The sequence below is a fragment of the Sus scrofa genome, chromosome 13, assembly GCF_054392235.1.
Source record: "Sus scrofa isolate SSC_HxYL_T2T_F1_AM1 chromosome 13, Sscrofa_HxYL_maternal_Yorkshire_Landrace_v2.0, whole genome shotgun sequence".
Lineage (NCBI taxonomy): Eukaryota > Metazoa > Chordata > Mammalia > Artiodactyla > Suidae > Sus > Sus scrofa.
The window spans coordinates 201,008,740-201,023,444 of record NC_139395.1 but is presented as its reverse complement, the minus strand read 5'-3'; the positions used below and the strand labels follow the sequence as shown (position 1 = coordinate 201,023,444).

General features: G+C 35.6%; 1 protein-coding gene across 2 annotated transcripts in view; it reads right to left on the bottom strand.

Annotated features, from left to right (window-relative positions):
* NCAM2 (neural cell adhesion molecule 2) overlaps positions 1 to 14,705 on the bottom strand; it is a 503,541-nt gene that overhangs the window by 84,758 nt on the left and 404,078 nt on the right. For both annotated transcript variants that reach the window (XM_021070858.2, XM_021070859.2), the window contains exon 12: positions 6,977 to 7,150. In XM_021070858.2, the coding sequence (XP_020926517.1) occupies positions 6,977 to 7,150 (174 nt within the window). The remainder of the gene's footprint in view (positions 1 to 6,976; positions 7,151 to 14,705) is intronic.

The window sequence follows — 14,705 nt, the reverse complement described above, 5'->3', positions numbered from 1 at the left end:
CCCAAATTCTCTACACAACTCCCTCCCACTAGCTATCTAAAACACGTTATAACAGTGGCATACATACACACAATTACACATACACATACACTTCATAAATATGTGTGAGTGTTTGTGTATGTATATACACATATATATCTGGGTCTTATTCATACTCCAAAGGCATTAATTTGTGACCCACTTTCTCAACTCTTAACTGAATAAAAATGTCCTTAGCAGTTAATAGTATAGACTACGGAATCATATTTCCTATCTGGGTTTGAATTTTTTTGTTTCATTATTATTTACCCACATGACCTTAGGGAAAAGACAGTACACTTTTTAGTCTCACTTTTTTTCTTTATATGGATTGCTCTCAGCTTCATCCTCTGTAAACACAGGATTTTTGTTTTTGTTTTTATTTTGTTTTTTGGGTTTTTTTTTTTTTTTTTTTTTGTCTTTTTGTCTTTTTGTCTTTTTGTATTTTCTAGGGCCACACCCATGGCATGTGGAAGTTCCCAGGCTAGGGGTCTAATCGGAGCTGTAGCTACCGCCCTTCACCAGGGCCCTAGCAATGCCAGATCCGAGCTGTGTCTGAGACCTACACAACAGCTCATGGCAACGCTGGATCCTTAACCCACTGAGCGAGACCAGGGATTGAACCTGCAACTTCATAGTTCCTAGTTGGATTCATTAACCACTGAGTCACGACAGGAATTCCTAAACAGAGGATATTGATCCTCCCAATTTGTTTTCAGTTTTTATTCAAAGTCTATTGACAAAATTTATTTTCATTTCTTAACACAGTGGCTGTGATAGAATGAATATTTGGGATGGAACTGTGTGCCACCCCTACCCCACCCCAACTTTATATGTTGAAGCCCTAATGTGACTCCACCCCTTTGGAGGTGGAGCCTTTGGGAGATAACAAGGTTTAGATGAGGTCATGAGGGTGGAGTCCCATGATGAGATTAGTGTTCTTATAGGAAGAGGACTGGAAATTTCAGTACTCAGCATGCTTTCCACCCACCCCTCCACACCCCATCTCTATCTCTCCTTTCCCTCTCCTTCTCCCTCTCCCTGCCTCTCCCCTGTCAGGACATGGTGAGAAAGAGGCCACTGGCAGGCCAGAAATAGAGTCCTCACAGGAATTAAATCATATGGCACCTTGATCTTGGATATCCCAGTCTTCAGTACCTGTTGTTTAAGCCACCCAACCTAAGACATTTTGTTGTAGTACCCGTAGCTAAGACAAAAATGTTAGCTATCTTTAATGTTATCTTAACTGCCTGATCACTGATATTTTGCCTCAGCAAGGAAGAAGAACATTGCCATTCTAGAGGACTATCTACATGGAGTGTGAGGTGAAATGAATAAATTTTAAGAGTAGTTTCACTGAAAATATAATACATAATCAACAAATCTTCATGTCCTAGATGGGGATTTGCTCACTTATTCATCATGTATACTATTTTGTTTTTTGAATCAGGTAATAGATGGCTTGGAAAATATTCTGTAAAACATCTTGCGGAGAAAAACAGTATGTTTAAATGGGTTTTGAAGATTTATTTAATAAGCAGATGTTGCAACAAAAAAATGAAAAATAGTGCTAAATAAATGAAGATAATTTTTAATAGTTTTTTTTTCCTTTCTTTTTATAGCAGCACCTGCAGCTTATAGAAGCTCCTGGGCTAGTGGTCAAATAGAAGCTGCAGCTGCCAGCCAATGCCACAGCCACAGCAACACCAGACCTGAGTTGCATCTGTGACATATGCTGCAGCTTGTGGCAATGCCAGGATCCTGAACCCACTGAGTGAGGCCAGGGATTGAACCTGCATCCTCACGGACACTATGAAGGATTCTTAGCCTACTGAGCCACAACAGGAACTCCAATGAGTGAAGATCACAAATTCTGAGGTTTGTGTATATACATATTCATAACTATACATAGATACATGCATTGCTGAGTTTATTATATCTCACAATTCAAATTTTACTAAGATTTTGAGGTCTATAAGATTAGATCAGCTTATTGGATTTTATTTAAAATAGATACATACTAAACATGATAAATATGGAGATTTCAGCTAAGATCCCATTTGGGAATAATTCAGTCAGCAGAGGATTAGGGTGAGCCTCAGGTGCAGAAAGGTGTCTCTAACAGAGTTGTACTCTGAGAAGCTTGTACCCAGAGAAGCTTGCAACTGAGTAAAGGAGAAAGCAGGGGTATGGTTCAAGCAGCCTTGCCACTTGGCTTTATGATTGATTCAGTGAGCCTAATACTGTTTGACACATTAGAGATGGGAAGAAATGTATGAAATTTGTGGTCACCCCTAGGGGAGAATCATAATGAAGTCCCCTGGTTTCATGAGAAAATAATACTATATTCAGTGCAGAATTATATACTTTAAAAAAATAACTCCTGACATGCCACTGAGTAAGAAGAAGTGACTGACTAGAGGATCATGATCGGACCACGTGGCCATGTAACGGAGCTGCCCATCAGGACCTGGTTACTGACCCACAACGTATAAGGTCATGCTGCACAATAACAATCTGTTGTAAGGGTTGGTCCAGCCGAAATGGACAGTGTTCTATCGAGAGTTCCTCATCCAGTCGGGCTTTGTGATCTGAGGTTTTGTGGAGTCTGCTTTGCAGTGTACTTACCCATTTTCCCCATTTTGTTTCTTCCCTCTCTTTTCAAAGAGGTCCATCCCTAAAAAACACCTTGTTGTTTCTGTGGTCACATATGTATTGAAAGGGGGATATAAAACAAATTTGCGTTATAAAGACTCAGTCATAAGGTGCTATAAAATAATCCTTTCCATTCTTCCACTTGTACCAAATTTCATCATTCCCTCTACTCTCATATACCTTTGGCATTTGAAATACTGAAATGAATGGGCATACTAGTTCCACCCATGGAATTTACAAGCTAAGAGAGAAAATGAGTTAGAGATTTATAATATAAGAAATATGATACATTAGGAGTTTCCATCATGACTCAGTGGTAACGAACTTGACTAGTTAGACATGGGTTCGCTCCCTGGCCTTTTTCAGTGGGTTAAGGATCTACTGTTGCCACGTGCTGTGGTGTAAGTCACAGATGTGGCTCGGATCCCACAGCATTGCTATGGCTGTAGAATAGGCTGGCAGCTGCAGCTCCAATTGGACCCCTAGCCTAGAACTTCCACATGCCACAGGGGCAGCCCTAAAAAGAAGAAAGAAAGAAATAAAGAGAGAGAGAGAGAGAGAGAGAGAGAGAGGGAGGGAGGGAGGGAGGGAGGGAAGGAAGGAAGGAAGGAAGGAGAGAGAGAGAAAGAAAGAAAAAAGGAAGGAAAGAAAGAAAGGAAGGAAGGAAGAAAGAAAAAAAAAGAAAGAAAGGGAGAAAGCAAGGAAGAAATATGATATATTAAAATATAAAATATTATAAGAAATAAGTTGTTTCCTGCTGGCCACTAATTCTGGGGGAAGACAGAATTTTAGCGTGAAAGAACTGGAAGGAGTGACTGTGAGAGCACACCAGATGTTGGCCAGAGTAAAAAAGTAATTCTAGGCATTGTTTAAAGGACTTAAGCTTGTCTAGTGGGAAAAATATGAGCCAAGTTAAAGTATCACTTTTAAAAGAAAGTAGTGACTCAGTGAAAATATATGTGCTTAAGGTAGGAAGTTTAAGTCTAAACAATGTTATATACTCTAAACAATAAATTATTACTGTAAATCTTACAGTAAATATAACCATGATTATACATTCCACATTTCATATTTCTATCAGGATAAATCATTTGTTATTCTGATAAATATCTTTACTATGTCTTTACAAAAATAGTACATCTCTTTGCTAAGGATAGAGCAAATGCCAGACACACATATTCTAGATTATTAGGACTGGTCCCAATGGGGTTGTGTCCTGGCATTTATGTTTTTCTTAGTTCCACATTTATGTTCATGCGCATTATTCAAACATCAGGGCTACTTGATGGAACACTTGAGTTTTTATACACGAAATGAGATCACCTCGTCATTTGAGATATAAAGTATAAATTCAACATTAAACAAGTCAGATTACAGATGTGCATTTAATCTCCAGGAGGAAGAACAGCACCAATCTAGCAACAAGAATTTGTGTGGAAAATGAATGGCCTTGCTTCTGTTGTCTTGGAATTTCCAACTGGGATAGTTCATAAAGAGAAGAAAGCGTTGGCAAATACTAAACAAATGAGAAAACGTTAGGTATCCCCTGCAGAGCTGAATAAGAAGAGGCTGAACTGGCTCTGGAACCTCAATTGCAGTACTCCCATCCCCAGCTTACCACCTTCCACTCTGTAAAAGCAGAAGACTACAGGGAGAAAAATATCCTATCATTGGAGTTATGTGCCCTCCACCTGCTGAGGCAGGTGAGGATAGGGCAAATGCTGAAGAGATCCATTGGATGTGTCAGCAAAAGGTGGGGGTGGAGGGGTTCTGGATTTTCCATTCCCATTTGGAATTCTTGTTTTTATAGAACATTAATCTGTCTTCTGAAAGCGGAAAGCTGTGAGGCAGTTTAGGCTCTTATATTTCAGCTTAATAAAGATGTAGAACTTTTCCCCAGGTCAGATGAATAATCCATAAAGTTGGTGGACTATAGTTACACTCAAAGCAAAACCTACCAAGGATAAGGGTGAGGGGGTCAAGCTGATCCATGTTCTATCTGAGGAAACTGTCTCTCCAAAAAGTTTTCTGGTGTGCTTGCATGCCACCCATGCATCCCCAGGAGAGAAGTACTTAGATGTCTGCCTCACAGAGAACACAGATGGCAGGCACAGCTCAACAAGAATTACAGAACCAGAAAAATAAGAGGTATTTGAATCCTTTCCTCTTCCCAGGAGAAGATGTAGTTCACGCCACCTCCCCACTCTTAGCTCCCAAGGATAAGATCCAGCTGTTTGAGGTTCAGAGAATATGTGAGTGCTAAATTGGACTTCCTAAGTTTTAAATTGTGTAGGATTTAGCTGAATGTATTTGTATTTGAAAATGACCACAAATCTATAGTATCTGCTAAAGATGTTATATAACAGAAAATGAGGTTCAAAAAATTGCATTAAAAATTCTTTGTACTATACTGAGTTGAGATTATGCAGTGGTTTTGTTACATGTTTGTAACTTGATTCAAGGAACTTTTTAACATATCTGTGAAAGAAGAGTAAGCCACGAAAAAGAAAAAAGAAAATTATTAGTGCAGGTATTTTCCTCATGTAAAAGGGAGAAAGCACCAGCCACAGGACATTAAGTAGTTTGGTTTTATCCGCAAGTTTTAAGTTGTCCCAGTCTGAAGCTATTAAATGCCATATTCGAGTAACTTCACTTACTGACATTAGAGACTCACCAAACGCATTTCTGACTCACATTTTCTTTCCTACATAAAATGCACACAGGTAAAGAATGTACTTATCACATGTAGACTCTGAAAGCCTCATTTCTGGGACAGTGATTTCTCATTGTAAATTAAAAAATGTTCTTTATTATTATATATCACTGTTATAAGCATGAAAATTTGTTTCTGAGAAATGTATGCATGGGGTACAAAATCAGGTTTTGAACTTGAATAACTTGGCCAGTCCAAGGCCATTATAAATTCTCTGTGGTATTTTGTAAGAAGTCTTGGGAAAATCTATTAACCTTCTGTCTCTAATGCAGGCAGCAGCATTCTGCCAAGTGTAAATTCTATAATTTTCAGACCTCACATTTCTTCATGTTTGTGTTTGAGTACCCATTCTGAGCGTTATGCAATGTCAGAAATACTTTATTTTCTCTTTATGTCTCTTACCTTTCACCTTCTCTTGTTTTCTCTCTCTTAAAAATATCATTCCTGCATTTAGAATAATTATTTATTTTATACGTCCTTGAACTCACTCACTCATTCTTTTTGTGCATGGTCTTTATACATCTTCTCTCCTGAACCACACAGCACATGCGCAAAAATACTAACTATCTCAAATCCCTCATTATTAAAAGAAATGAGAAGAACCGACCTGTTTGGGGGCATTAATCTGAAGAATGTGATAAACGATTGATTATTGACTAATCACATTTCCAACAGTTCTATCAAAAACCTCTAGTTACTCTTAGGCAAACTGAACATGCAGGTGCCAACAAAGGTGAGCCTAGAAGGACTGTATCTGTTCTGTCTTCATTGTTCACTAGGACAATTCTTAGAAGAGCTCACTCCTTTTATAGAACCATGTATGCGAGGGTCAAGGCAGGGCCAGCAGAGGAGGAACACTATGCAGCAATGCTTTGCTTATCATTCTGTACCACCTTTTTGGACCACTTAATGCAGTTAGTTCTATGGTCCTGCATTAGAGGAACTGATAAAGGCCCACTCTGATAATTTATTATTATTCTCTAATTTAGTTTCTTCTAATAATGGAGGAAAAAACCACATTTCCACAACAGGATGAAATTCTGAATAAGTGTTATAAATTGTTTTAACTTCTCAGAAATCGTCATTTCTGTTATTCAAAGTGCCATGATTTGCAGTAAAAACTTGAATTTTCAAAAGAAACTTGAAGTACATTTTAGTATGCAAGGTCAGTTTTCATAGATGGCTTCATGAATACATACAAGACATCTACATTTATAGCGTGGTTTTCACACCTACTTATGAATAAAATATTATTAATAAATGAAAACCAAGCACACATTTGATAATATTCAGCCATCAGATGTAACATGTCAGCAATTTGTTTTCCAACACCAAAATTTTAAATCCTAGCTTTTTTCCCCTGGAATTAAACCTTGATATGTTGCTACATTTTTAAAATCTTTACTAAAGATGGAAATTTTCTCCTCCATTAAAGCTATTCTCAAGAAAGACAGTGAAAATGTCTTCCTAATCCTATTTTATTAAAAGAAAAATAAAAAACACACTTTGAAGGAAAATAAAAAGCTAATCACACAGGTATATTGAAGATCAGCTGGAGTTAACCAACACTCTTTGAAATCACTGACTTACTTTGAACTCCATGGGAGCGTACTATTTTCCAGGTTTCTGATGCCACCTCTTTGACGTCCACTTGATAGTGATGAATAGGCACACCTCCATGGGAGTCCGGCTTGCTGAAAGAAACCTTGGCTGTGGTCTGCGACAGCTCTATAATCTTCACTCCATAGGGACTGGATGGCACATCTACAAAGGAATGAAAACAAAGGATATATACCAGGTAATGTGGATGGCCATTATTAAGACTTCTGGTGCCCTGGAAATAAAGAAAAAATTGATGCCTGTATCATTTCATATATTTGAACTACAAAGCTTGCATAAATTGCCAAATGATCTCTTCAAATTGTTGGAACATATACATTAGTCATTCTTTATTTATGATAGAAGACAGTAAACTATTCAGTATCAAATTTCATTTATTCAGGGAATAATTTTACTTCTGAATTTATTATGCGATATAAGCATTTTATTTGCATTCAAAAAAAACAGGCTTATAAGTGCATGAATGTGTGTGTGTGTGTTTGGGCGTGTGAGAGAGAGTGTGGGTACAAATAAAACATAAGAAAAAATAAGAACTTTGTTGAACATTAGCATAAATATATTTTATGAAAATGTGAGATTTATTTTATTTTTGTTCATTGAATTATATTAATAATTTGAGGACAGCATTAAATTTAGAGAAATAGTCATTATGAACTAAACAAAACTGTAAGATATCTTTTAAAATTTTATTAATGGAGTTCCTGTTGTGGCTCAGCGCTAATGATCCCGACTAGTATCCATGAGGACATGGGTTCAATCCCTGGCCCTGATCAGTAGGTTAAGGTTCCAGAGTTGCCAAGAGCTGTGGTGTACGTCACAGATGTGGCTCAAATCTGGCATAGCTGAAACTCTGATTTTGACCCCCTAGCCTGAGAACGTCCATATACTGCTGCTGCAGCCCTTAAAAATAAAATAAAATTTATAAATTATTTAATTAAAATAAAATTGGATTTAAAATTTTTAATCCTTTAGTTGAGATACTTGTTTTCACCCCTGTACTTAAAAACGATAGCTATAAAATCTTTTTTTCTGAGTGTTTTTTTTTTTAATTAATCCATTACTCACATTATTTCAAACTCAAGAAGATATCTTTGGTGAAACGTCATTTTATTTTCTAGTACACAAAGGGAGAATTATCTGAAAAGCCAAACAGGCAACAGGAGAAAATAAGAGAGAAAAAGGTGTTGATGAGGAAATCAATAAAACCTCTGTTCTAGAAACATGAATAATCAGAGGCCTGTTAAACAGTAAAGGAATTTCTCTCTGTTCTTTCTGCTTTTCAATCTCTCTTTGCAGTATGAAATTTGAAAAAAAAATCAAAGATTCAAAATTTACACATGATTTACATAAATTACATGCATGTGTTATGTAAATATATAACTAAACATATAGTTTCATCTCTGGAATTAACTTTATGAAACCAAAAAAAGGAAAAGCACTGGATTGAAAATAATGTAGTAAATGTAAATTTCTGTTCCATACTATCATTAGAGATGAAAATCTCTAATGGCTGTCAAAAGTCAAATGTGCCTTATTTGCTAGAGTTAAAAGAGAATACTATAGATCACATAAAAATGTCCTTATAAATGGTACTGGGCCAAGAGAGCTGGTTTATGGCCTTTGGGAAATGAATATTGTAAAGAAATTCAACACTGTACATTTCAGCTCTAATTGGTAACTGTAAAGTATTTGGAGAGCCTATGAAGTATATTATGCTTTAACTCTAAGGTTCAGAAATAAATGTGCAGAATACTGATGCATTTCCATGTCATATTGCTATGAAAATCATATTTGGAAATAAACATTTTAAATTATTTTTGCAATTTATTTAAGCTGTCATACATAATCATTATCATAGTTTTACAAGTTTCTTAATCCCTGGATTATAATTGTAGGTTCTTTTCATCTGTAGGTTTGATCTAAAGTTTGCAGAGGAGAAACAAACACACGCACATTGATTGTTCTAAATAAGACTGCCAATTCTTCACCTCATGCTGAGTGACTTGCTTATGTCAACTAGGTCTAAGGTGGACATCGCAGCAATGATAACCTTTAGTTTGAGGGCACGTTTCAAAAGGAAAGGTTTTAAGTACTAGGGAAGGAAGGAGAAATGTGATTTTTCTGGGCTCCCACGTTTGACCATACGGCTTCTGGGTTCTTACCCTGGGTGCATAAATATGCATCACTTGCTAGGCTGTACTCCCCGAAATGCTACATCATCTGAGAAATAGGAGCCTTTATTATTTGTACAAAAGTACCATCACATTTTTCTAGCCATATATTTTCAGACCTGCTGACTCTTACCATGATTTTTCACTTATATTCACTTTTTTGTTGGCCTCTTCTTTCTGTTACCTGACTAAAAAGAAAAGTATGCTTATAAATTGCAGCTCTAGAATCTTCCTAAACATTTTTTTTTTACATTCTGATTTTATGTCCAACCATCCACTGACTACCAAATTATGAATTTCTTGAGGGAAGGGGCAAAATATTTGATATACACAATTATAACATTCATGCATACATACATGCACACATATATACATACATCATTGAAAAAAGTGACCGGAATATAACCACTCCTTAGGAAATGCATGATAAAAATTTTCAGTAATTAAAAATCATATAGAAAGATAAAGAATATCTCCAAGTTAATAGTGCCTGATATGTCAGAACCAACATCTCTGATTCTTTCTTTGCTTTCTTAATTGTCTTATAATCCCATTCATCCTTGATCCTACCTCTGAGATAGCATCAAAATTAGTTGCAAAGTTAGTTTCATCTTCCCTGCATCATAATTCCTATATCCCTTTTTACCTTCCTGTTTCCACTGTTAACTTCCAAACCCAGGCATTATCAGCTTCTGCCTGCAATGTCATTAGTGGCTTTCAGCTTCCTTTTCTATTGGATGGCTTACTAATTTCAATCTATATGGCATGTAAATGAAAAATCAATCTTTCTAAAGTACCACTATGATCACATCACTTCCCTGAGGTGGATATTCAGGAGCTTCCTCATCTTTATAACAGGAAACCTAAGAGTTTTCAGCCCAGCTTTCAAAATCCTTATCTAAACTCACTGAGTACATGAGAACAGAAGATCATATTGTAAAAGATTACGAAACACAGCCCAATGTTTAAAATGGGTCTTGTGGATGTTGAATTCCATACACAATGTTTCCATCATTGTTAGCATATTTTTCTAAATTACTTTTCAGCAACTTACATCTCAATAATTAATGAATGCCATCTATCACAAAATGAAGAAACAGAACAACTGCAAACATATATTTATTTACTCTTTCTTTTCACCACTAATAGTAACAATATAGTCTTGAATGAAGAACCTGAATGTATATCATCAGAATCTATGGATCCAAAGTCTTGCTTTACTACTTTTGCCAGCTATAATCTCGGAGATGTGCCTTCATCTTTGCAACATGCAGCATTTTCTTCTTTATAGTAGAGACTAGAATAATATCCACTGCTAGGTTTGCTATGAATATTAAGAAATGTAGGATACTTAAAACAGAACCAGTAATATACTAAGCATTAGTAAATGTTAGTCATCATAGTTTTTCCTATTATTCCCTGATAACCATCCTCTTACTATTATTTATTTTGTATATATTGATACCTTTCAATATTTTAGTCAAATGGTAGATAAATTGGTACAATATTGAGATTCGGCTTAGAAATGTTTGCAGTGTATAATAGTACAGAGTTGGTGCTAGGAGTCAGATAGGAACAGTCCCTGGAGTTGCTGTACAACTTTGGGCAAATTAAACTTATTATTGAGTACCAGTTTTCTTATAAGTAAAATGTTAATAAGAATAATAATATTAAACTTACTGTTGTGAGGGTAAGTTTTTATACATACATATATAACAGGACATTTACAAATATTATTCTTACCCTTTCTTTAGAACAGTTCTCAGTGTATAAATAACACTGATAAATATTTTAATATTTAAACATATGCCTGAAGTCATAGTTCGATCAAAGTATAAATGTGAAAACCTTTAAAAAGTCTTCCTTAGTGATTATCTTATCTTGTAACACGTAAAGGAATAATAAGAATTGCTCCTCTGACTCGAATTCTGATAAAGGAATACAATTAAAAAAAGAAAAAAAATAATAAGTAAAATGATGTTGTATAAAGTATACAACAGTATGAGAAGTATAGAAATATACTTAAGAAGTATGTATAAGAAATTTTATGAAAGTATAAGAAAGTATAAGAAGCTTTATGAAAAAGGAAGAGGGCAATAAGCTGATATAACATGGGTGTTTGGAAACATATTCAAAATAATACATCAAATAGTTATGTACCCCTGTATAACCAAAAAAAAAAGCATCCAATATGAAGATATTCTGTATAAAGTAAAAATCTGAAAGCGTATGTCCAAAGATACTCATGTAGAAGAAAAGACAGTTGAAGAATATAATGTATTTGCAAAGATATATTGGATGAGTAAACTTTTAAAACATATTTTCAAATTGAAGATGAATCATGGGATTACAACACAGTATTTCCGCAGTATTCAGCAAAAGACAAGAGTCAAAAATGTTGAATACCACGGCAATAAATAAGATGAACTGTGGATGTATGTACATGTGTGTTTGTTTTAGATCTTCAAACTCTCTTCTTCAATTGTATCTTCATTTCTCCGAAGATAAACAGACACGATTATCAAAAGTGAAAAATAGAACTCACCAAGCAATTTCACTTAAATTGCACCCTATCACTTCTGGATTAATCTATAATGGGAAGTCTGTCTTCCTCTTTCCCAAGGCTAAACCTCCATCTCTGAAAGACATTTATTTTGATTTTCTGCAGAATGCCGTATCATCAGGTGGCTCTTTTCTTTTTTCTTCTCTTTTCGACTTTCTTTTTTGTCTTATTACCATGAAATATAAAGATCTCACAAATGACAAACTTTCTTCAGCTCTACTCTCTTCTCAAGCAACAAACTTTTCTTTTGCTTCCTTGTCATACTGTATGAATAGGTTGTTCCTAATTTCTGACCCAACATCTTTATTTCTGGAAATTTGATTTTCTAGAAGGCTGGGATGCTAGCTCTTTCCTTACAGGTGAGGATGTGGAATTTCTGAGATTAGAGTAATTGGAAGAGTTTGATATCTGCCCACTACCTTAAGTGAAAGTACTTAGGTGTATAATTTTCCAGAAAAGAATGTGAAATATTATCTTAAATATTTTAATGATACTCCATGTCTATTTTTATCATCTGTGCTACTCTCCTTTATCATGAGGTATGAAAGGAAGGCTAAAATATTTATTTCCCAGACTCACTTGCTGCTGTCTATGGCATGAGCTGCAAGTCTTAATGGTTTAACACACTGAAGAAGTGTGAGTGCCATCTGCATTCTTCTGTAGAGGTGCATGTGGACAAGAGGATCTACAGATGTGGATGATGAAAGTAGCTGGACTCCCTATTCCATAGTCTCTTAACATTGCCCAGTGCTGGGAGCTGTGATATCAGCAGAGGTGTAGCTTGCTGCAGGGCTTCCTGACCTCTGGTTAGCACGTGCATAGTTGATCTTGGACCTTGCTCGAAGTATATTATAACCTTGGAGCTTGAAGATTGTTGGCTATTTCAGATCTTACCTCTCCAATTATTTTAGAACCAGCCAACTCTCTATATTAAATTCTTTTTTCCTTGGTTTGTTCATCAGTTTCCACCTGATAAAAGGCCTAAATATTAAGAGAACTATCATGCAAAGAATTAAACTTTCTAGATTTAGCAATACCCTAATGTGCAAACTGCTGCTATCAACTGCATGCAATTCAGGGATGATGCTGAGATGGGTTCCATCTGCCTCTGCTCTGAAGGGCCACTTTATATCCAATAAATTTCATATATATTTTCCTATTTCAGTTGCGAGCTTAATCTAACATTATAGCCAATCTGTAACATATCTAAAACCCTGCAAATCCCTTGCCATTTCATTACTCATCTGATTTTCCCCACATGCCAAATCAAATCATTATCCTATTTATCTTTTCATAGAATTTGATCACATATGTTTAAAAATTTCTCGTCACAGTTACACTAACTCTCTTAATAATTATTTTCAATTTTATTTATTCACATACTTTTATTTTTTATTTTTATTTTTACTTTATTGTCTATTTAGGGCCACCTGTGGCATATGGAGGTTCTCAGGCTAGAGGTTTAATTAGAGCTGTAGCTGCTAGCCTACACCACAACCATAGCAACACAAAATCTGAGCCACATCTTCGACCTACACCACAGCTCATGGCAATGGCGGATCCCCAACCCACTGAGTAAGGCCAGGGATTGAACCTATGTCCTCATGGATACTAGTCAGATTCCTTTCCACTGAGCCCTGATAGGAACACCCACATACTTTTAAATGCATCAACTAAACTGAGGTACTTCAAGGATGCCCTCTTATATTCACCATTTATTTCCAAGTTATTAATGGAAATTATTTCCTCAAATATACCAATGTCTTGACCCTTGTCACAAGTCATGGAGCCCCACATTCCATTATTAATTGGGCATTTCTACTATGACTCATAAGCAAATCAAATAAAACACACTGAATTCTTTATACATTCAGTAATTCACCTAAATCTATTATAAGCCAGGCAATTTTCTATATTTTGGGATAAAAATTGAGATAGTCATCACTTGTTATAGAGATTATATGCTAAGTATATAAAAATAATTAACATATACAAACATATTGTTTATTGTAAATACTATCTTCAAAAATTAAGCAGGCAAGGGAGCTACTACAGGTGGGATTAGGGAGCATCACTGGAGTGAGTGTTCTAACTTTAAATTGTGTGGACTGAAATGTCTTTGTTAAAAAAGTAATATTTGATCAAGGACTTAAAGGATAAGAAAATTACTCATGAAAATGCTAGGGAGAGAAAATTGTCAGCACAAAGATGAAATGTGCCTTGAGTGTTTAAAGAAGGAGGGTAGTCTGTGGAGAGCAGGATGACCAAGGTATGGGGAAAGGAGATGGAATTCACAGAAGACCAGTGAGGGTGGGATGGAGGGAAAGCTTGTGAAGCCTGATAGGTCTTTATAATCACTATGGCTTTATCTCTAAACAACACAGGAAGCCACTGAAATGCTTTCAGCAGAAGACAATTATTTATTTACTTATTTAATAATAATAACACCTCTTGATCTTTTATTTAGGCTACAATCTAGGGGGTCATAGGACAGACAGGAAAGCCAGTTTAAGAATGTATGCAAAAATCTACATTAAAAGCAAAACCAAACCAAACAAACCAAAACAACTAGAATATACAAATTGATTTCAAGAGAACAACATGACACTGTAAATAAACTATAATCAAAAATTAAAGAAAAAAGAAATTAATAAATGTCATAAATAGTTTTGAAGGCAAATAAAAGTTTGGCCTTACAGGCACTATTGGAAAAAAAGAGCATGATGTAGATTTTCCAGGCTAGATAATAAAACTGATCATGTGAGAAAAACCTAGTTTTATATTCAGCTGAAGAAAGTGTGTTTTCAAAGGAACCAATTTTGATCTGCTTTCAAGTTTTACTGAATAAGGGTCTGGATAAAATGTGGTCCAGGTACAAGGGCAAGGAGATTGGCTATAATTCCATATCTATAGAACCCTGTTCAATTGATCCAGCTTAACCTATGAGCAGGTCCCTATTCTCAAA